Source organism: Piliocolobus tephrosceles, chromosome X, assembly GCF_002776525.5.
Source record: "Piliocolobus tephrosceles isolate RC106 chromosome X, ASM277652v3, whole genome shotgun sequence".
Classification (NCBI taxonomy): domain Eukaryota; kingdom Metazoa; phylum Chordata; class Mammalia; order Primates; family Cercopithecidae; genus Piliocolobus; species Piliocolobus tephrosceles.
In genome coordinates, this window is record NC_045455.1 from 95,007,129 (window position 1) to 95,028,267 (window position 21,139).

The 21,139-nt window shown below is 44.5% G+C and overlaps 1 protein-coding gene and 1 pseudogene across 2 annotated transcripts in view; one reads left to right on the forward strand and one right to left on the reverse strand.

The window, feature by feature from the left end:
* Window positions 1-1,686: 1,686 nt before the first annotated feature.
* Window positions 1,687-1,783, forward strand: LOC111532971 (annotated as a pseudogene).
* Window positions 1,784-5,863: 4,080 nt separating this feature from the next.
* Window positions 5,864-21,139, reverse strand: part of LATS2 (large tumor suppressor kinase 2) — a 97,879-nt gene continuing 82,603 nt past the window's right edge. For both annotated transcript variants that reach the window (XM_023190609.1, XM_023190610.1), the window contains 4 exons: window positions 16,425-17,007; window positions 14,599-14,781; window positions 12,871-12,977; window positions 5,864-8,187 (listed from right to left, as the gene is read on the reverse strand). In XM_023190609.1, the coding sequence (XP_023046377.1) occupies window positions 7,693-8,187; window positions 12,871-12,977; window positions 14,599-14,781; window positions 16,425-17,007 (1,368 nt within the window). In that variant the 3' untranslated portion in view covers window positions 5,864-7,692. The remainder of the gene's footprint in view (window positions 8,188-12,870; window positions 12,978-14,598; window positions 14,782-16,424; window positions 17,008-21,139) is intronic.

Below are 21,139 nucleotides of genomic sequence, written 5' to 3' on the forward strand. Positions count from 1 at the left end.
GTTTCCCTACCAAGTTTCCCTTTGAAAACCCAGTGGTAAATGTTAAAATGTAAGCCGGTACTTTAGAATGCTATTGCCATCTTCTTTGTTTGCTGGCTCTCCAGTTAAAACTGCTTTTCCTCCCACCTACCCCAACTCTTCTATTCTGGCTTTTTTTTTTTTTTTTTGGAGAGTCTTACTCTGTCGCCTAGGCTGGACTGCTGTGGTGCCTTCTTGGCTCACTGCAAACTCTGCCTCCTGGGTCAAGCAGTTCTCGTGCCTCAGCCTCCCAGGTAACTGGGATTACAGGTGCGCACCACCACGCCTGGCTAATGTTTTGTATTTTTAGTAGAGATGGGGTTTTTGTCATGTTGGCCAGGCTGGTCTCGAATTCTTGACCTCAAGTAATCTGCCTGCCTCAGCCTCCCAAAGTGCTGGGATTACCGGCATGAGCCACCGCACTTGGCTTCAAAAATGGAAACTTTAGAACTAAAAGATGGCCGGGCATGGTGGCTCCTGCCTGTAATTCCAGAATTTTGGGAGACTGAGGCGGGCGGATCACCTGAGGTCAGGAGTTCGAGATCAGCCTGACGAATATGATGAAAGCCCAACTCTACTAAAAATAAAGAAATTAGCCAGTGTGGTGGCATGTACCTGTAGTCCCAGCTACTCGGGAGGCTGAGACGGGAGAATTGCTTGAACTCGGGAGGCGGAGGTTGCGGTGAGCTGAGATCGTGCCATTGCATTGCAGCCTGGACACCAAGAACGAAACTCCATCTCAAAAAACAAAAACAAAAAACAAAACAAAACAAAAACTAAAAAACTGAAATGAAAAGCTCAGTGAATGGGTTCAAGAGCAGAATAAAAGGGCCCGAGGAAAGAATTAGTGAACTGGAAGCTAGAACAATAGAAATTATCCAATGTAAACAACTGAGAAAAATGGAGGGGGATGTGGAGGTGGGAGAGCCGAGCCTTAAGAATTATAACAAAAGATCTAGTATTTGTATCAGTAGAGTTGTGGAAGTAGAGTTTGAAAGGAGAGGTGTGAATGAAAAACTTCTGGATGAAATAATGCCTGAAAACTCCCCAGACCCCAAATTTGGCCATAAAAATAAACCTACAGATTCAAGAAGCTGAGTGAACCAAAAACAGTAAAAACCCAAATAAATCTAAGCCAAGAATCTCCTAATTAAACTTCTGAAAAGTAAGCAAAGAGAAATGCTTGAAAGCAGCCAGAGAAGACACCGTATCTATCCACAGGGGAAAATCGTTAGAATGGCTACAGATTCGCTTGAGAAACCTCGGAGAGCAGGAGGAAGCGGCACAGCATGTTTCAAATGCTGAAAGAAAACTATCAACCTAGAATCCTGGAGCCAGTGGAAATACCTTTCAGGAAGGGAGGGGACATGAAGACATTTTCAGGTGAAGGAAATCTAAGGGAACATCACCAATAGACCTCCCCTAAAAGAACGGCTAAAGGAGGTTCTCTAAAAAGAAAGAAAAAGATAAAAAGAAAAAGCCTTAGCACATCAGGAAGAAAAGAAAGACACATGGTAAGCAAAAATATCAGTAAATATGACAGACCTTCCTTCTCTTGAGTTTTCTGAAATGTTTGACAGTCAAAACAAAAAAATTATAAGTGTCTGATGTGAACTGAAAAGAACGACACTGCCATTTGAGTGGTTTTCACTCTAACAACAGCCTCCAATCACTTTGTACTTTTTAAGCATGATGATTGGGTTTTCACACTCATGTGGGATGTGTCTCCCTCAAACTGTTACATTGGCACATTACTCATCTGATGTGAACTTAGGAAAAAACTCACAATAACCCATATGCATTTCATCCCAGTGTCCAATAAGATTTTTCTTTTCTAAGGTGAATAAGCTAATTTTGTCCACTCAATGTAGGCTTCTGTTGGAAATGGAAAATGCTCTTGTAAAGGAAAAGCTTTTTTACTGATGGAAAAAGATGTAATGGGATTAATAATACCAGCATAAGGATCACTTAAGCCCAGGAGTTCAAGACCAGCCTGGGCCACATAGGAAGACCCTGTCTCTACAAAAAATAAAAAATAAAAAAATTAGCCAGGCATGGTGGTGCGCACCTGTGGTCCCAGCTACCCAGCTACTTGAGAGGCTGAGGTGGGAGGATCACTTGAGTCCAGGAGGTCAAGGCTGCAGTGAGCCATGTTCATGCTACTTACTGCACTGCAGCCTGGGCAACAGAACAAGAACCTGTCCCGAAAAAAAACCCCAAAAAACAAAAAAACAAAAAACAAAACCACAAAAACCTAGCATAGTACTACTTACAAATATTGGCTTAATATCAAAGATCTTTTTGATTATGCTTTTTTTTTTTTTTTTTTCCCGAGACAGAGTCTCGCTCTGTAGCCCAGTTTGGAGAGCAATGGCACAATCTCGGCTCACTGCAACCTCTGCCTCCCAGGTTCAAGCAATTCTCCTGCCTCAGCCTCTCAAGTAGCTGGGATTACAGGCATGAGTCACCATGCCCAGCTAATTTTTGTATTTTAGTAGAGATGGGGTTTCACCATACTGGCCAGGCTGGTCTTGAACACCTGGGTTCAGGCCTGCCTGCCTCAGCCTCCCAAAGTGCTGGGATTAGAGGCATGAGCCGTGGCACCTGGCCTTCCCTACTTTTACAAGGCAATACATTAGCCTGTTCTTTAGTGGAGTGGTCCCCATCCTTTTTGGCACCAGGGACCAGTTTCGTGGAAGACAGTTTTTCCATGGACGGGGGAGACATGGTTTCAGGATGAAACTCTTCCACTTCAGATCATGCATTAGACTCTCATGAGTGCACGACCTGAATCCCTCACGTGTGCAGTTCACAATAGGGTCCGGCTTCTATGACAACCTAATGCCACTGCTGATCTGGCAGGAGGTGGAACTCAGGCAGTAATGCTCACTAGCCCACCACTCTCCTCTTGCTGTGCAGACCCGTTCCTAACAGGCCATGGACTGGTACCAGTCAGCAGCCTGGGTGCTGGGGACCCTCCTTTAACGGATGCTGAACTAAGACAGATTCCTGGATCAGAGACAAAGGACTTTATTTTTCATAGCACAGCAAGCAGCATGACACACGTTTGCATCAGTTTCCCCTTGTTCCCAAGTCCCACTGGGGCAAGGGGGAAGACCCAGATGGTTCTGCTGAGGTATACCAAGCGTGGGGCATCTGTCTTTTTTATATCAAGCAGCAAACTTGCTCTTTGTCTTGGAGAGAGACATCATCTTACCCCTTGAAGTTGCTCCCTACAAATCCAATCCTGAGAAATGGCTCAGATAAAGAGCAGTCAGGCCTTGCCTTCTTGGCACATTCAGCAAAGTGTGCAGGAGGGAGCTGGGGAGAAACTGCTCACATCTGCACAGGGCGATGTGGCAATAAACCTTGCAAATACACCTTACTTTTCACCCGAGAGTCGCACCTCTAGGAATCTGTCCCACATAATTACTTTCACACACACAAATGATGGTTATAAGAGGTTATTTATTCTAACATTGTTTATAATCGGAAAAGGTCAGAAACAACTATATGTCTATCCATATGGGACCGGTTTGATTATAATACCCTCACAATGGAATACTATGCAGTAAGAATAAAAAAATAAATTTTTTTTTTTTTTTTGAGGCGGAGTCTTGCTCTGTGGCCCAGGCTGGAGTGCAGTGGCCGGATCTCAGTTCACTGCAAGCTCCGCCTCCCGGGTTTACGCCATTCTCCTGCCTCAGCCTCCTGAGTAGCTGGGACTACAGGCGCCTGCCACCTCACCCGGCTAGTTTTTTTTTTGTATTTTTTAGTAGAGACGGGGTTTCACCGTGTTAGCCAGGATGGTCTCGATCTCCTGACCTCGTGATCCGCCCGTCTCGGCCTCCCAAGTGCTGGGATTACAGGCTTGAGCCACCGCGCCCGGCAAAAATAAATTTCTTTATGTGCTGCTATATAGAGTGCCAAGACATACTGCCAAGTGAAGAAAGCAAATGCAGAAAAATATGCCTAATATTCTCTCATTTCTGTAAGAGGCAAAAAGTATATATACATATTTTTTCTTGGACTGTGTACACATAAACTTTCATTCCTCTAAGAATGCCCCGTAAATTATTAATAATATCATTTGTTGTCTATGGGGAGGTGAATTGAATGACTGGAAATGAAGGAGAGTTTTTTTGTATATCACTTTTATGTTTTTGTTTTTTTTTTTTTGAGACACAGTCTTGCTGTCACCCGGGCGGGAGTGCAGTGGCGCAATCTCAGCTCACTGCAACCTCTGCCTCCCGGGTTCAAGCGATTCTCCTGCCTCAGCCTCCTGAGTAGCTGGGATTACAGGTGCACACCACCATGCCCAACTACGTTTTGTATTCTTAGTAGACATGAGGTTTCATCATGCTGGCCAGGCTGATCTCAAACTCCTGACTTCAGGTGATCTACCACCTTGGCCTCCCAAAGTGCTGGGATTACAGGTGTGAGCCACCGTGCTTGGCCAGTATGTTTTGATTTCTAACCATGTAACTGTACCTATTTAAAGTACACAAACTCTTTTAAAAATTTTCCAGATTTCTTAATATCATCAATCTTTATCATCTATCTATCTTCTTTGAGACAGTCTCTCTCTTTTTGCACAGGCTGGAATGCAGTGGCACGATCTCAGCTCACTGTAACCTCCACCTCCTGGGTTCAAGTGATTCTCCTGCCTCAGCCTCCCAAGTAGCTGGGACTACAGGCATACACCACCCACGACCGGCTAACTTTTTTGTTTTTAGTAGAGACAGTTTCACCATGTTGGTCAGGCTGGTCTTGAACTCCTGACCTCAGATGATCCACCCGCCTTGGCCTCTGAAAGTGCTGGGATTACAGGCATGAGCCACTGCACCCAGTTTAATTTTTTAAGATGGAGTTTTGCTCTGTCACCCAGGCTGGAGTATGTAATCTCAGCTCACTGCAACCTCTGCCTCCCAAGTTTAAGCAATTCTCCCTGCCTCAGCCTCCCGAGTAGCTGGGATTACAGGTACCCACCACCCCACCCAGCTAATTTTTGTATATTTAGTTATTTAGTAGAGACAGGGTTTTACCATGTTGGCCAGGTTGGTCTTGAACTCCTGACCTCAGGTGATCCGCCAGTCTCGGCTTCCCAAAGTGCTGGGATCAGAGGCATGAGCCACCACAGCCGGCCTCATCAACCATTTAAAATGAAAGGGCCGGGCGCGGTGGCTCACGCCTGTAATCCCAGCACTTTGGGAGGCCGAGACGGGCGGATCACGAGGTCAGGAGATCAAGACCATCCTGGCTAACACGGTGAAACCCCGTCTCTACCAAAAAATACAAAAAAATCTAGCCGGGCGAGGTGGCGGGCGCCTGTAGTCCCAGCTACTCAGGAGGCTGAGGCAGGAGAATGGCGGGAACCTGGGAGGCGGAGCTTGCGGTGAGCTGAGATCCAGCCACTGCACTCCAGCCCCGGCGGCAGAGCGAGACTCCGTCTCAAAAAAAAAAAAAAAAAAAAAAAGAAAGGTCAGGAGCTATAACTGTCCCCTCAGTTTAACATATTATGCTGGGGAATGAGCTCTTATTCATGATTTATTTGATCACCCACCATATTTATTTGATATCCCACTTAAGCCACTCAATAATCCTAATGAGGCATATTTTGTTCCCATTTTACCTAAGTTGGTCACAGAACCACAGCCTGATTTGGACTCTGTGTGTCTACCTGGAAAGCCTGCTTTTCCACACCCCCAGCCATTCCTGAGACAGCCCTGTCTGTGCTGTGCAACCCTGGCTCATGTGTGTCACAGGGGAAACGTGGGGGAGTTACAACATGCTGAGAGAGGCAAGGACTTACAAACTCCAGTAAGACATGACACCAACTACGGGATTTGGATTCAAAATTTTAATAATAAATTGTGCCAGTAGAAGCTTTTCAAAGGCAATGATATATCAATAAATAATAGTTAAACTGAGTTCCTGAGAAAGAACCTACCACATGAAAGTATGTCAGAGTGCTGTGAGTCACAACATGGCACGACTATAAAATAGCGAGAATACTGACAGTCACGACGACAGGCACAGCAGACTTCAGAGTATGCCACTCACACAAATGTAAACCAGTACACAGGAATCTTTATTTTTTTAGTTTAGACATTGATAAACTTCTAAGTGTTGTTGCCTAGATATATACTAAGTAATGGATACATTATGCTAAGAACTTCAAGGAAAAATATGTGGAATAATATAATGAAAATTACGAAGCATCAGATTTTTTAAAAAGCAAAAAAGAATCGAACTTTTTACTCAAATATAAATCACTTTAAATAGGAATCATACTAATTTGAAATAAGGAATATTATGTTTGTGTGTGTGTGTGTATACACACACACATACATCTATACTTCTAAGAAAATATGTATGGCTTATTTTTTTATTCCATTGTCATTTTGAAGAATCTTTGCTTTTTTACAAAGGACAGAAATATGTATTGTTTAAACCAAGTTAAGATTTGACACTTCAAAGCACACTAAAACAAACAAAAAAAGTGAGAGAACCGTTAGATCGCTCAGTTTCCTGATGGTAACAGAAGAAAACAGGAATAAGAACGTTCACTGAAGCTTTCAGTGTGGGCAGTCTGTCAGTAAAAAGCTAAGCAGTAGGGTCAGAGGTATGGCATTCCACATACCAGCTCTACCAAGAATGAAAGAGCATATGGACTAGAGAAATGGACATGTGTCCATGATTAATTTAAAAATTTTTGGCATAGCTGTATTAATCCCTTTTGATGTATATAAGTTCAGTATATGACAAATGTTTCAGTTTCCCACCCCACAAAAGAATCCAATCACACCCAAGACACACACACACACGTCACTTCTCAGTTACACATCTGCATTTCTTTAACAAAACAGTAAGAGATACAATCATAGCGAAGAGGTCACCCGCACAATACGTTATCAGCACACTGTCTGCAACACCTCATGTAAAGACACTCAGTAAAAACGTATTCACAGGACCTGCTGTGAATGGCAAGATACGGTAATTTTATAATAGAAAAACTCTGCTCATGCAGTACTCTGCACACACCAGACGTCGGAAATCACAGCCACATCACCTTGCTCACACTTCCTATTATACTAGAATATGCAAAAAGCCAAAAAAAAGCAGCTTTTAACATTATATCACAATGTTGAAATGTGGGAAAAAATAAAAAACAAAAACCACTGTGTGGATAAAATGGTCTCCGTGACACTGAGCAGAGGGTTATCTTTTTTTTTTTAACATTATTGCACAGAGATTTCTTATCAAACGTTCTTCAGTTTTTATGTCTCTTCCTAAATGTGAATAAGTGCTATGGATAAAATACAAATGTAGAAAATAACAGCAGCATGATTTGTCAAAGTTAATCCCTATAATTTAGTAAGAAAAAATGGATATAAACAAAATAAGTGCTCTTTCTAAACTGTACTAAATTTTCAAAAATATTGTTTTAATGCAGTGAAGGTCCTGAAAAGCCTATTGAAAGCAATGCTGAGTCCCGTTTTCAAAAGTGTCTTGTTGTTTGGGTTTTCTTGGTGAAGACCAGAATTTCAAGTGAAGTAATCGACGGACTAATTTAAAACAAAACAGCCCTTGGCTTCCCTATTGGCCTGTTAGGGCACCGGCTCCGGGCCCTGACCTGGGAGGCAGCGAGTGGTGGGGGTGCCTGGCCCCCATCTACACGTACACAGGCTGGCAGCCTTCAGTCTGATCCACCAGATCAGAGGTTTCTAAATCTGAGTTCTCAGACTGTGAAGCTTCTGCTCCGGAAGGCTTTGGGCATCGAAAGGGGTAGCCATTGTCATCAAAGAACCGCCGGAAGGTGAATTCGTAAAACGCGTGCTCAGGGTGCTTGTTACTGGGGGAGGTGAGCGTGTCCCAGGCCTTGGCGCTACCTTCGCTGGCATCATTCCAAGGGCTTTCTTCATCGACGGGGTCGAAATTCGAGGTGTCCATGGGGTGGCTGATGGTGGGAACGTAGGGGGCTGGCTGCTTCCGGATGTCACTGGAGAAGTCAATAGCGCTGAAGAAGGGGTGGGCCTTCAGATCGTCGGCCCCGTTCCGCCCCAGGCGGTGGTCTGCAGAGCAGCACAGCTTCGTGATGAGGTCCCTGGCCTCGGGGCTCAGCTTCACCTGGGCTGGAATGTGGAGCGTGTTCTCCCAGTTTATCACCTGAGGAAACAACAGAACCAACGTGTTAGGTTCTCCTCACATCTTGGGCAGTTCTGGGACAGCATGTGATGATGTGACTTTCAAACCGGAGAGGAGTTAGAATAGACACAGAAGCAGCAGTTGTTGATCTCAGCAGCCATAAAAAGTCAGTGTCATTTCAGTCGATGGCTCACAGCCTGAGGCCAGGATGACCAGTCAAATGCAGACAAAAAGATACTGATTTTCTTCTATCAGAAATACTGTTTAGCCAAAGAATTTTGTGCTTTCCATAAAAATGAAGAGAACGATGGTCTACGAGTTATTTATTTTATTTATTTTTATTTTTTTGAGATGGCGTCTCGCTCTGTCACCCAGGCTGGAGTGCAGTGGTGCGATCTTGGCTCACCGCAACCTCCGCCTCCTGGGTTCAAGGGATTCTCCTGCCTCAGCCTCCCGAGTAGCTGGGATTACAGGAGCCTGCCACCACGCCCGGCTGACTTTTGTATTTTTAGTAGAGACAGGGTTTCACCATGTTGGTCAGGCTAGTCTCGAACTCCTGACCTCAGGTGATCAGCTAAAGTTATTTCTTTAGCTATGGCAATGGTTTTTTTTTTTTTTTTTTTTGAGACAGAGTCTCGCTCTGTCGCCCAGGCTGGAGTGCAGTGGCCGGATCTCAGCTCACTACAAGCTCCGCCTCCCGGGTTCACGCCATTCTCCTGCCTCAGCCTCCGGAGTAGCTGGGACTACAGGCGCCCGCCACCTTGCCTGGCTAGTTTTTTGTATTTTTTAGTAGAGACGGGGTTTCACCGTGTTAGCCAGGATGGTCTCGATCTCCTGACCTCATGATCTGCCCGTCTCGGCCTCCCAAAGTGCTGGGATTACAGGCTTGAGACACTGCGCCCGGCAGCTATGGATTTCTGTCAAACCATCATGGCACTCATTCAAATACTGTGGTCAAAAAACAGCCAACTGGGGTTTTGAAAAACAAAAAGGGCCGGGCACGGTGGCTCACGCCTGTAATCCCAGCACTTTGGGAGGCCGAGACGGGCGGATCACGAGGTCAGGAGATCGAGACCATCCTGGCTAACACGGTGAAACCCCGTCTCTACTAAAAATACAGAAAAATTAGCCGGGCATGGTAGCGAGCGCCTGGAGTCCCAGCTACTCAGGAGGCTGAGGCAGGAGAATGGCGTGAACCGGGGAGGCGGAGCTTGCAGTGAGCCAAGATCATGCCATGGCACTCCAGCCTGGGTGACAGAGCGAGACTCCATCTCAAAAAAAAAAAAGAAAAACAAAAAGGAAAAAGGAACCTCATAGAGAAGAATAAAGCTGACTGACCCCATGTGACCTTACGAGCTCAACTGCACAAACCAGCCATCTGGACGTTCAGCAAATGCACCTGTTGTAGAGATGTGTCTGCTGTGAAGACGAAACCTAGGGCCCTTCTTTATTGTTTACACTTAGAATCAGGAGGAAACAAGGCCAGCAGGACTGGCTGCCAGCTGGGGTGATGGGGCAGTGGATAAGGCATGGAAGTTCGTGGGTGTATGGGCGGGAGGCTTGGTTTGAACCTAAGCAGTGTTTTCATAGAGGTAAAACTGTAGAGCTCCTAGAAGAAAACATAGCATGAAATCTTCATGATGTTGAGTTTGGCAGTGATTTCTTAGACATGCCACCAAAAGCACAGGGAATAAAAGAAAAAGCAAATTGGACTTCATAAAAATTTAAAACTTTTGTGCATCAAAGGACATTACTGATAGTGAAAAGGCAACAAAATGGGAGAACAGATTTCAAAGCATATATCTGAAAAGGGGTTAGTACCCAGAGACCATACAGAACTCCCACAACTCAACAACAATAACAAAACCAAATAACTTGATTTATAAAGAGTAATGGACGTGAAGAGATATTTCCAAAGATATACAAATGACCAATAAGGACATGAAAATAAACTCAATGTAATCACTAGGGAGATCCAACTCAAAACCACAATGAGATACCACCTTACATCCCCTAGGGTGGCTACTATTTAAAAAAAACAAAAACAGGAAAATACTTATTGAGGATGTAGGGAAACTGGAACACTCAGCCACTGCTGGTGGGAATGTAAAATGGTGCAGCCACTATGGCACACGGTTTGGGAGTTCCTTGAAAAGTTCAACACGGAATGACCATATAATCCAGCAATCCCACTTTCTGGTTTATATCCAAAAGAACCGGAAGCAGGGACTCATACAGTGGAATATTATTCCACCTTAAAAAGGAAGCTGCAACATGGATGAACCCTGAGGACATTACACTAAGTGAAATAAACTAGACACAAAAAGACAGATACTGCATGATTCCACTTGCAAGAAGTCCCGAGGCCAGGCACGTGGCTCACACCTATAATCCCAACACTTTGGGAGGCTGAGGTGGGTGGATAACTTGAGGTCAGGAGTTTGAAACCAGCCTGACCAACATGATGAAACCCATCTCTACCAAAAATACAAAACTTAGCTGGTGTTGTGGCAGGCACCTGTAATCCCAGCTGCTTGGGAGGCTGAGGCATGAGAACCCGGAAGGCAGAGGTTGCAATGAGCCAAGATCGTGCCACTGCACTGCAACCTGGGATACAGAGCAAAACTGTGTTTCCAAAAAAAATAAATAAATAAGTCCTGAGCATAGCCAAACTCACAGAGACAGGAAGCAGAAGACAGGCGAGCAGGCGCTGGAAAGGAGCGGGGAGTTTCTGTTTAATAGGGTTTTGGATGATTAAAACATTTGAAAATAGAGGGTGGTGATGGTTGCACAATATTGTAAAGGTACTTAATGTCACTGAATTATACACTAAAAAATAATTAAAATGGTAAATTTTATGTTATGTATATTTTACCAGAATAAAAAAATCTGAATTATCATGTGGACAATTTAGTGAGTAGCTCAGCAATTCAGTCAGGGCACAGATAATGACAGATTCCAATTTTACTGTTCCTAGAGTGAAACTAAGCCTTACTTCAGGGTTTTTCTATTTTTCTTTTCTTTTTTTTTGAGACAGAGTCTCGCTCCGTCGCCCGGGTTGGAGTGCAGTGACGTGATCTTGGCTCACTGCAACCTCTGCCCCCAGGGTTCAAGTGATTCTCCTGCCTCAGCCTCCCAAGTAGCTGGGATTACAGGTGCCCGCTACCATGCCAGGCTAATTTTTTGTATTTTCAGTAGAGATGGGGTTTCACTATGTTGGCCAGGATGGTCTGGGTCTCCTGACCTCATGATCTGCCTGCCTTGGCCTCCCAAAGTGCTGGGATTACAGGCGTGAGCCACCGCGCCCGGCCTTACTAGATGGTTTTTCTAATTAAGGTTATTAATTTAGGCTCCTTGGTGATCATGGCCACTAGAACATGTGAAAACTCCTAGGACTGTGTGTCAGTTGGTATGTCCACTGAAGACTGCAGATTCTTAATTCTAATTCTCAATTCAATCCTTAGTAACTCATTTCAGAAAGCAAATGGCTGCCATTTTAACACTAATAATTTAGTATCAAGTGAATGACAGATTTAACTACTTTGAATATTAGGAATATGCACAACTAGCCTGACCACACAGCTGACAGTCTGCAAACAATGATATCATATCCAAATAAAGAAACTGATTTCTTTAGATATACAGTTGACCCCTGAACAACAGTTTGAAGGTCACTCACACTAGCATTTTCTTCCACCTCTGCCACCCCTGAGACAGCAAGGCCAATGCCTCCCCTTCCTCAGCCCATTCCACGTGAAGATGACAAAGATGGAGACCTTTATGATGATCCACTTTCAATTATTAAAATAGTAAACCTACTGTCTCTTCTTTACGATTTTTTTTCTTTAGAAAGAGTCTCCCTCTGTCACCCAGGTTGGACTACAGTGGTGTGATCGCGGCTCACTGCAACCTCCGCCTCCCAGGTTCAAGCGATTCTCCTGCCTCAGCCTCCGGAGTAGCTGGGATGACAGGTGCACACTACCATGCTGGACTAATTTTTTTTATTTTTAGTAGAGATCGGTTTCACCATGGCTGGTCTTGAACTCCTGACCTCAGGTAATCTGCCCACCTTGGTCTTCCAAAGTGGTGGGATTATAGACATGAGCCACTGTGCCCGGCCAGCATTTTCTTTTCTCTAGGTTGCTGTATTTTAAGAATACAGGATCTAATACATATAACATACAAAATATGTGTTCATTGACTCTTTATGTTACTAGTAAGGCTTCCAGTCAACAAACTATTAGTAAAGTTTTTGGGGAGTCGAAAGTTCTATGCTGATTTTTGACTGTGCAGGGGGGTTGGCACCCCAACCCCTCCACTGCTGAGAGGTCAACCATAGTTCCTGGAGTTCCGTGTGTTCTCTGCAGGGCAGGTGTGGGGCAGGGAGACAGTGGGTCTGCAGCACACCTTTGCTGACCCTCACTGTTCTTGCCTGGAAATAACAAGGTGGCAGAGGGCCAAGGGTTTAACAGAATTTCAGATATTAAAATGGGCCCAATTCCATGGCTTTGCTTAACAAAATAGAAAATTTTAAAATAGAAAATAATTTAAAAGGCAAAGAGATTTCTTTTAAAAATCCCATCATATACAACTGCCATTCCTACCCTATTCAGAATAAGAGGGCGAATGCTGACCAAAGATTCATGGGGACATGAGAAAATCAGATGTCTGCAGCAAGCAGGCGCGTGGTTCCTCTCACATTACCTTTAGCTGGGTTTCTGTGGGAGTCGGTGCCAAAAAGGGTGGCTGTCCCACCAGCATCTCGAAGAGAATCACTCCAACACTCCACCAGTCACAGAGCTGAGTGTACCCTGCAAGACAAAGTCCACTCAGTCCCTACGCAGGCACGAATTCTCCTCCAAGGCGAGTTTCAGAAGATGGACCTTTGTAAGTACCTGGATGCTAATGGGTGGGGGCGGCAGCTGTGGCCGCTTAGGTTTTTGTATTTTTAATCATTGTAATAGGAAAGTACTTTTTAATTTAAAAAAATTATTTTTAGTGTTCGCAACTAGTTACTAGCCAGAATTTTATGTTCTTAAAGATCACAGACAGAGGCACCAATTAAAATAACGGAAACTGAAAACCATAAAGTGCTGTAACCCGTGAACAGTCAGGTGAGGGTCCGGGCAGCTTGCTGGGGGGCTTCTACACCAGTTTTGGATGAAGCTGAAGAATATGGAGATGAGGAGGGCACGGGCAAAACCCACCGGACAATTCACTGTAAGCCGAACGCTCCTGGTGTGAAGCCCCCATGGAGCTGGGCCTTCCTCACAGGCTCCCAGCTGTGCCGGGTCAGGGCTGGCCTCTGGGAGGCTGTAGGCTGAGCTTGTTTACCTTTCGTTTTCTCCCACTTTTCCTTCAGGGCCTCATGGCCCATCAAGCCAGGCTCCTCTTGATGTCACCTAATCCTTGCTAAGTACAAACTAGGATGTTAAGAGGTCAGCCCGGGGGTGCCTGCAGCTGCATATGCCAGGGTAGCCCCCTCAGGCCCCTCTGTTATCTCTCCGTCCCACCTCTTCCTGCCCAAGTTTGGCACCAGAGGCTGCAGAAAAACCCCAAGCAATGGTTCTGTGGGAATACTGCACGTGGCAGAGGGAAGCAGACTTTCACTGGGCACCAAGGTTATTCACAACCTCTCAAGGTCGTTATTGCTATGTCTGTGGTCTGAGTAGTTAAGTAACTTGTGCTGGATTACCACAGCTAGCAAAGAAAACCCAGACCTGAACTGGGTCTGGCTGGCTCCAAAGACTTTAAACAACGTGTGGCAGCAGGGGCTGCCTGTCTCTGGATTAATTACACAGAATCAGATGAACACCCACCGTCACTGTGGACCATGCAGGATCACTGAAGGAATGCTCGCCTACTGAACCAGATGTTGTATCTGATAGAATGGAGCATCCACCCAGGAGGCAAATTTTATGAGCACTGGTCATTTGACATAACTGGCACCTGCCACTTTTGCTATGGTCTGGCAGGGAGAATGAGACAGAAAGGACCTTCCAATGCTGTCACATAAGCACCAGCTGCACATGGCACAACTCAGCCAGGAGCCTGGGACAGAAGTGAAAGCTAGAGCCCGGAAATGTGTGGTCGGGGCAGACTGAGCAGAGGTCCCGTGGCCCTCAAAGAGTGGTTTCCATCATTTGACTGTGAAAATGAGGCCTGGAGTCATTCCCTTGGGTTTAGGTAGAGACTGAGGGCCAGGAGACACTGTCTAATGGTTCATGTCTTCCAACCCCCTGAAGCAAGAGCATTTCCAAGGCAGAAGGGAGGCCTGTTATGTTGTGGAAATAAGTAGTTTTCAGGCTTCCATGAGGACAAAAATATGACTGGAAGCATCAGGTCCTTGGAAAGCTAGAGCTAAGGAGACTCAGCTCACAGGTCTGAAGAGACGGAGACCTCCCGCGGGGCAGCTGGCTGTGGCACACGTACCTTTGCGAAGGAGAACCTCGGGTGCGATGTAGTTTGGAGTCCCCACCAGTGAATGTGCCAGGCACCTCTGGTGCTGCTTCCGCGCCCTCTGCTCCAGGGTCTTCAGCCTGTCCCCACACCGACAGTTAGACACATCGTCCCAGAGGTCACTGGGCTCCATGCTGTCCTGCCTGACATGGCTCCCTTCACCCAGGAATCAGGGGTGGTGAAAGAAGAGAACAAAATATAAAGTGAATTTTCACTCTTCAACAACTCAACGTATCCACAGCTTAAAACAGCAAAGTCATTCCAATCAGCTCCTGTCATATCAGGATAGAGAATCTCCGCCGAGCTGCTCCATATGGGCAGTCTGCTGTCTGTAGTTCAGAGACACACGTGGTGAGGTTGGTGCTAGCACCAAGGTGGAAACAACGGTGAAGACTCATAGGAAACCACGCGCCGTGCTGAGCTGGCAGGAAGGCACTGAGGCAGAAGAGGCTGGAAGAATGGCGGGGACAGCACCCCTAGCACTTAGGCCATAATCAAAAGGTAACATCTGCCTGACACGTTTGAAGATGAGCATGGAAAACTTAGGAGGATTTAAACAACATGAACAAAGGTTACTTCAATGCCAGAAAATGAGAATGAATTACATGATTTAGAGTTAGTTTTGAGTTAGAGAAACAAGACTAAGTGATGATATTAAAATAACTATTTCAAGAATCTGAGCCATGAAGAAGATAACAACCAGCTGTTTTTGGCTTTTCCAAATGGCAGAACGATAGGAAATGGAGTTAAATGATACACTATGCAGATTCAGGTTGGCTATAAGAGAGAACTTCTTGGGAGGCTGTGATTTATGTATGTATGTATGTATGTATGTATTATTTATTTATTCATTCATTCATTCATTCATTCATTCATTCATTCATTCATTTATTTATTTATTTGAGTTTCACTCTTATTGCCCAGGTTGGAGCGCAATGGGTGTGATCTTGGCTCACTGTAACCTCTGCCTCCCAGGTTCAAGTCATTCTCCTGCCTCAGCCTCCCGAGTAGCTGGGATTACAGGCATGCATCACCACGCCCAGCTAATTATATTTTTAGTAGAGACAGGGTTTCTCCATATTGGTCAGGCTGGTCTTGAACTCCTAACCTCAGGTGATCTACCCACCTTGGCCTCCCAAAGTGCTGGGATTACAGGCGTGAGCCACTACGCCCGGCTGAAATCTTTTATTTTTTAAGGCTTGCTTTAACGAGGCAGGTGACGATTCCCCACAAAGGCCCTGTGACACCTTGTAGCCTATTGTCTTAAAGATATGGTAGGCCAGGTGCGGTGGCTCACTGCACCTGTAATCCCAGCACTTTGGGAGGCTGAGGCAGGCGGATCACCTGAGGTCGGGAGTTTGAGAACAGCCTGATGAAAATGGAGAAACCCCGTCTCTACTAAAAATACAAAATTAGCCAGAGGTGGTTTTGTATTATAGTACATGACTGTAATCCCAGCTACTCAGGAGGCTGGAAACAGGAGAACCACTTGAACCCCGGGGGCGGAGGCTGTGGTGAGCCGAGATCATGCCATTGCACTCCAGCCTGGGCAACAAGAGCAGAACTCTGTCTCAGAAAAAAAAAAAAGTAAACCTGAAATCCACTAACTTAAAAAAAAAAATTCATATATCATACTATTCCTTTTGGAAGGGAAGGCTGTCACACCAATTTATAAAAGAATGGAGTGACAGATAATTTCGAAATCATTAGGAGCCACTAGGATGGGATATTGAGTTGCTTGCCATGGGGTGAGTGACATCTACACATAGAAAATGCATGCGGCACACTTAAGACAATACCTTTCTGGTAATATTTGGAATTGTGAGTCCACCTGAACCCAGTGCAGAGGCCGAAATCTGTGAGTTTAATGTGACCATCCAGATCTATCAAAATGTTATCAGGCTTGATGTCTCGGTGGATGAAGCCCATCTTGTGGACACTCTCAATGGCCAAAGTCAGCTCTGCGATGTAGAACCGGGCCAGGTGCTCGGGGAACACCTCCATCCGAATCAGCAGGCTCATCATGTCCCCACCAGGGATGTAGTCCATCACGAAGTACAGGCTGTCTTTGTCTTGGAAGGAGTAGTAGAGTTTGACCACCCACTCATTGTCTGCCTCCGCCAGGATGTCCCTCTCGGCCTTGACGTGGGCCACCTGATTCCGGTTCAGGACATCCTTCTTCCTGAGGGTCTTCATGGCGTACAAGGCGTGCGTGTCCACCTTACAAGCCAGGCACACTTCTCCAAAGGCACCGATGCCCAGGGTTTTGATTCTGACAAACATAGACTTGTCCATCTTGGCCCTCTTGAGCCTGTTGTAATTAGACTCTTTCTGGTAGAGGATCTTCCGCATCTGCTCCTGCTCAGCTTCACAGAGTCCAGCCTGTGTAGAAGGAAAGGAAGGAGGAAGAATCACATTCGAGAAGTCCCATGATAACATATGACTGGGATGGGGATGCCCTGGCACCTAACTCATTTTACAGAAAGGAGAACAGAGAAGAACGGGTCTCATATACTACAAAGCAAGGTAACAACTGGTTTTGTTTTGTTTTGTTTTTGAGACAGAGTCTTGCTCTGTCACCTAGGCTGGAGTACAGTGGCACAATCTCAGCTCACTGCAGCCTCCGCCTTCCGAGTAGCTGGGACTACACGCGCCCACCATCACACCTTGCTGATTTTTCTATTTTTAGTAGAGACAGGGTTTCATCATGTTGGCCAGGCTGGTCTTGAACTCCTGACCTCAGGTGATCTGCCCGCCTCAGCCTCCCAAAGTGCGGGGATTACAAGTGTGAGCCACTGTGCCTGGCCAGTTTTGTTTTTTTACATCCATATATAGACATGAATTTGGAATGAAAAATTAAGACAGGCCAGCTGCGGTGGCTCAAGCCTGTAATCCCAGCACTTTGGGAGGCCGAGACGGGCGGATCACGAGGTCAGGAGATCGAGACCACCTTGGCTAACACGGTGAAAGACCGTCTCTACTAAAAAATACAAAAAACTAGCCGGGCGTGGTGGCGGCGCCTGTAGTCCCAGCTACTTGGGAGGCTGAGGCAGGAGAATGGCGTAGACCCGGGAGGCGGAGGTTGTAGTGAGCTGAGACCCGGCCACTGCACTCCAGCCTGGGCGACAGAGCAAGACTCTGTCTCAAAAAAAAAAAAAAAGTTAAGACAAAAAAGAGAGTTCTTTCTCTAGGAGACTTTTGGCTCTAAAAACTAAGGGAAACTTCTATTAACAAAAATCTGTGGGAAAGGGGACCACAGCAGTCCTAGAACTCCAAGAGCTATCTAATCTTTCAGTAACTGAGGGAAAATGGAAAAACAGGACGAAAAGTCAATGATCAGCATACAAAAATCAGTAGCACACGTTAGACAGACCTGTATATGGTGAGAGACAGGGTCTAGTTTCATTCTTCTGCATGTGGATGTCTGGATTTCTGTACACCAATAACGAATACCATTTACAACAGCTACAAAAAAAATCTAGTAGCAAACTTAACCAAAAGTGAAAGAGCTCTACAAAGAAAACTACGAAACACTGATGAAAGAAACTGAGGACACAGAAAAATGAAAAAAGATCCCATGTTCACCGACAGAAAGATTTAATATTGTTAAAATGACCATACTACCCAAAGCAATCTACCAATTAAATGCAATCCCTATCAAAATACCAATGATATTTTTCACATTAATAGAAAAAACAACACTAGAATTCATAGGGAGCCCAAACAGTCAAAACGATCCTGGGCAAAAAGAACAAAGTTGTTACCCAACTTCAAAATATATTACAAGCCTAGAGTAACTGACATGGTACTGGTATAAAAACACACACACAGACCAATGGAAAAGAATAGAGAACCCAGAAATAAGTCCATGTATTTACAGCCACCTGATTTTTGACAAAGGTGCCAAGAATGTACACGGAAGAAAAGACATGCTGGGAAAACTAGACATCCATATGCGGAAGAATGAAACTAGACCCCAATCTCTCACCGCATAGGAAAGTCAACTTAAAACACATTAAAGACCTAGAAACAAGACCAGAGGCTACGAAAATATACTTTAGGACAGTGGTTTGAGCAAAGATTTTTATGGATAAAATCTCAAAAGCACAGGCAAAAAACCTCAAAATAGACAAATGGGACTATATTAAGCTAAAAAGCTTCTGCATAGTAAAGGAAACAACAGAGTAAAGAGGATACCTGTGTTGAACAGGAGAAAATATTCACAAACTGTTCAACTGACAAAAGACTATTATTCAGAATATACAAGGAACTCAAACAACTCAAGAGCAAAAAAAAAAAAAAAAAAAAAAAAAAAAAACCCATTAAAAGGTGAGTCAAAAGGCCCGGCGCGCTGGCTCATGCTTGTAATCCCAGCACTTTGGGAGGCTGAGGTGTGCGGATTACTTGAGATCAGGAGTTTGAAACCAGCCTGACGAACATGGTGAAACCCCGTTTCTACTGAACATACAAAAATTAGCTGAGAGTGGTGTCGCACCCCTGTAGTCCCAGCTCTCAGGAGGCTGAGGCAGGAGAACAGCTTGAACCCAGAAGGCAGAGGTTGCAGTGAGCCGAGATTTCATCACTGCACTCCAGCCTGGGTGATAGAGCGAGACTCCATCTAAATAAATAAATAAATAAATAAATAAATAAATAAATAAATAAATAAAAAGGTCGGGCGATGTGGCTCACGCCTGTAATCCCAGCACTTTGGGAGGCCAAGGCAGGTGGATCATCTGAGGTCGGGAGTTTGAGACCAGCCTGACCAACATGGTGAAACCCTGCCTCCACTAAGAATACAAAATTAGCTGGACATGGTGGCTCATGCTTGTAATCCCAGCTGCTCGGGAGGCTGGGGCAGGAGCATCACTGGAACCCGGGAGGCAGAGGTTGTGGATCGCACCATTGCACTCCAGCCTGGGCAACAAAAGTGAAACTCTGTCTCAAAAAATAAATAAATAAACTAATTAAAAAAAAAAAAAAGGTGAGCTAATGACCTGAATAGACACTTGTCAAAGGAAGACACACAAATGGCTAAGAGGTGCATGGAAGGATTCTCCATTAACCATCAGGGAAATGCAAGTCAAAACCACAATGAAATATAATCTCTTCCCAGTTAGAACAACTATTATCAAAAAGAAAAAAAAAGAAACTAAAAATAGAACTACCATATAATCTACCAATTCCACCATTGGGTATTTATCTAAAGTAAAGGAAATCAGTATATCAAAGGGATACCTGCCCCCCATGTTTACTGCAGCACTCTGCACAATAGCAAAAATATGGAATCAAGTGTCCATCAACTGATGAATGGATAAAGAAAATGTGGTCTGTGTACACCACGGGATACTATTCAGCCATAAAAAAAGAATGAAATCCTGTCATTTGGAGCAACATGAATGGAACTGGAGGTCATCATGTTAAGTGAAATAAGCCAGGAACAGAAAGTTCAGTACACACGTTGTTACTGATATGTGGGAGCTAAAAGAATCAATCTCATAGAGGCAGAGAGTAGAATGATAGTTAGCAGAGGTGGGAAAGGGTGTGTGTGTGTGTTGAGGGGAGATGAGAGGTTAATTGATGGAAACATACAGCTGGACAGAAGGAACAAACTCTAGGGTGACTACAGTTAGTAAAAATGTATTCTATATTTCAAAATAGCTAGAAGACAGGACTTGAAATGTTTCCAACACAGAAATGATAAATACACTGGGCATACCTTGACTTGATCATTACATATCCTATGCATGTAACAAAATATCACATGTACCCCACAAATACACAAATACTATGTATAAATAAAAAATGAACTGCTGGGCTGGTGGCTCACGCCTGTAATCCCAGCACTTTGGGAGGCCGAGGCACGCAGATCACCTGAGGTCAAGAGTTTGAGACCAGCCTAACCAACATGGTGAAACCCCATCTCTACTAAAAACACAAAAAAATAGCTGGATGTGGTGGTGGGCACCTGCAATCCCAACTACTTGGGAGGCTGAGGCAGGAGAATCGCTTGAACCCAGGAGGCGGAGGTTGCAGTGAGCCAAGATCGCGCCATTGCACTCCAGCCTAGGCGATAGAGCAAGGCTCAGTCTCAAAAATAAATAAATAAATAAGCACATATAAATGAAAGGTAAATATTTAAAAAGTCAATGAATACGGGACACTGGAAAGAACACAAATCTGGTTTCTACGCTTTGGAATTACTGGCTTTGTGTGATTTAAATGTTACATTTTAATTTAAATAATTTCACCAATAATTACCTTCTTCAGCACTTTAGTGTCAACTAAGGTATACTTAAATCATTAGTTACTAATTAAACACTTAAAAAGAATAAATGGAATCCCTACATTTTTCTTCCAAAATCCCACAATATCAATTTACAAAACCTTAAACTTTGTTTCTACTCATTCAAAATGTTCTATTATTAATCCATGATGAATTTTGTTAAGTGAGTACATACCCTAAAACTCAATTTGCTAATTTACCTACAATGTAAATTGTAGATTATCTACATTA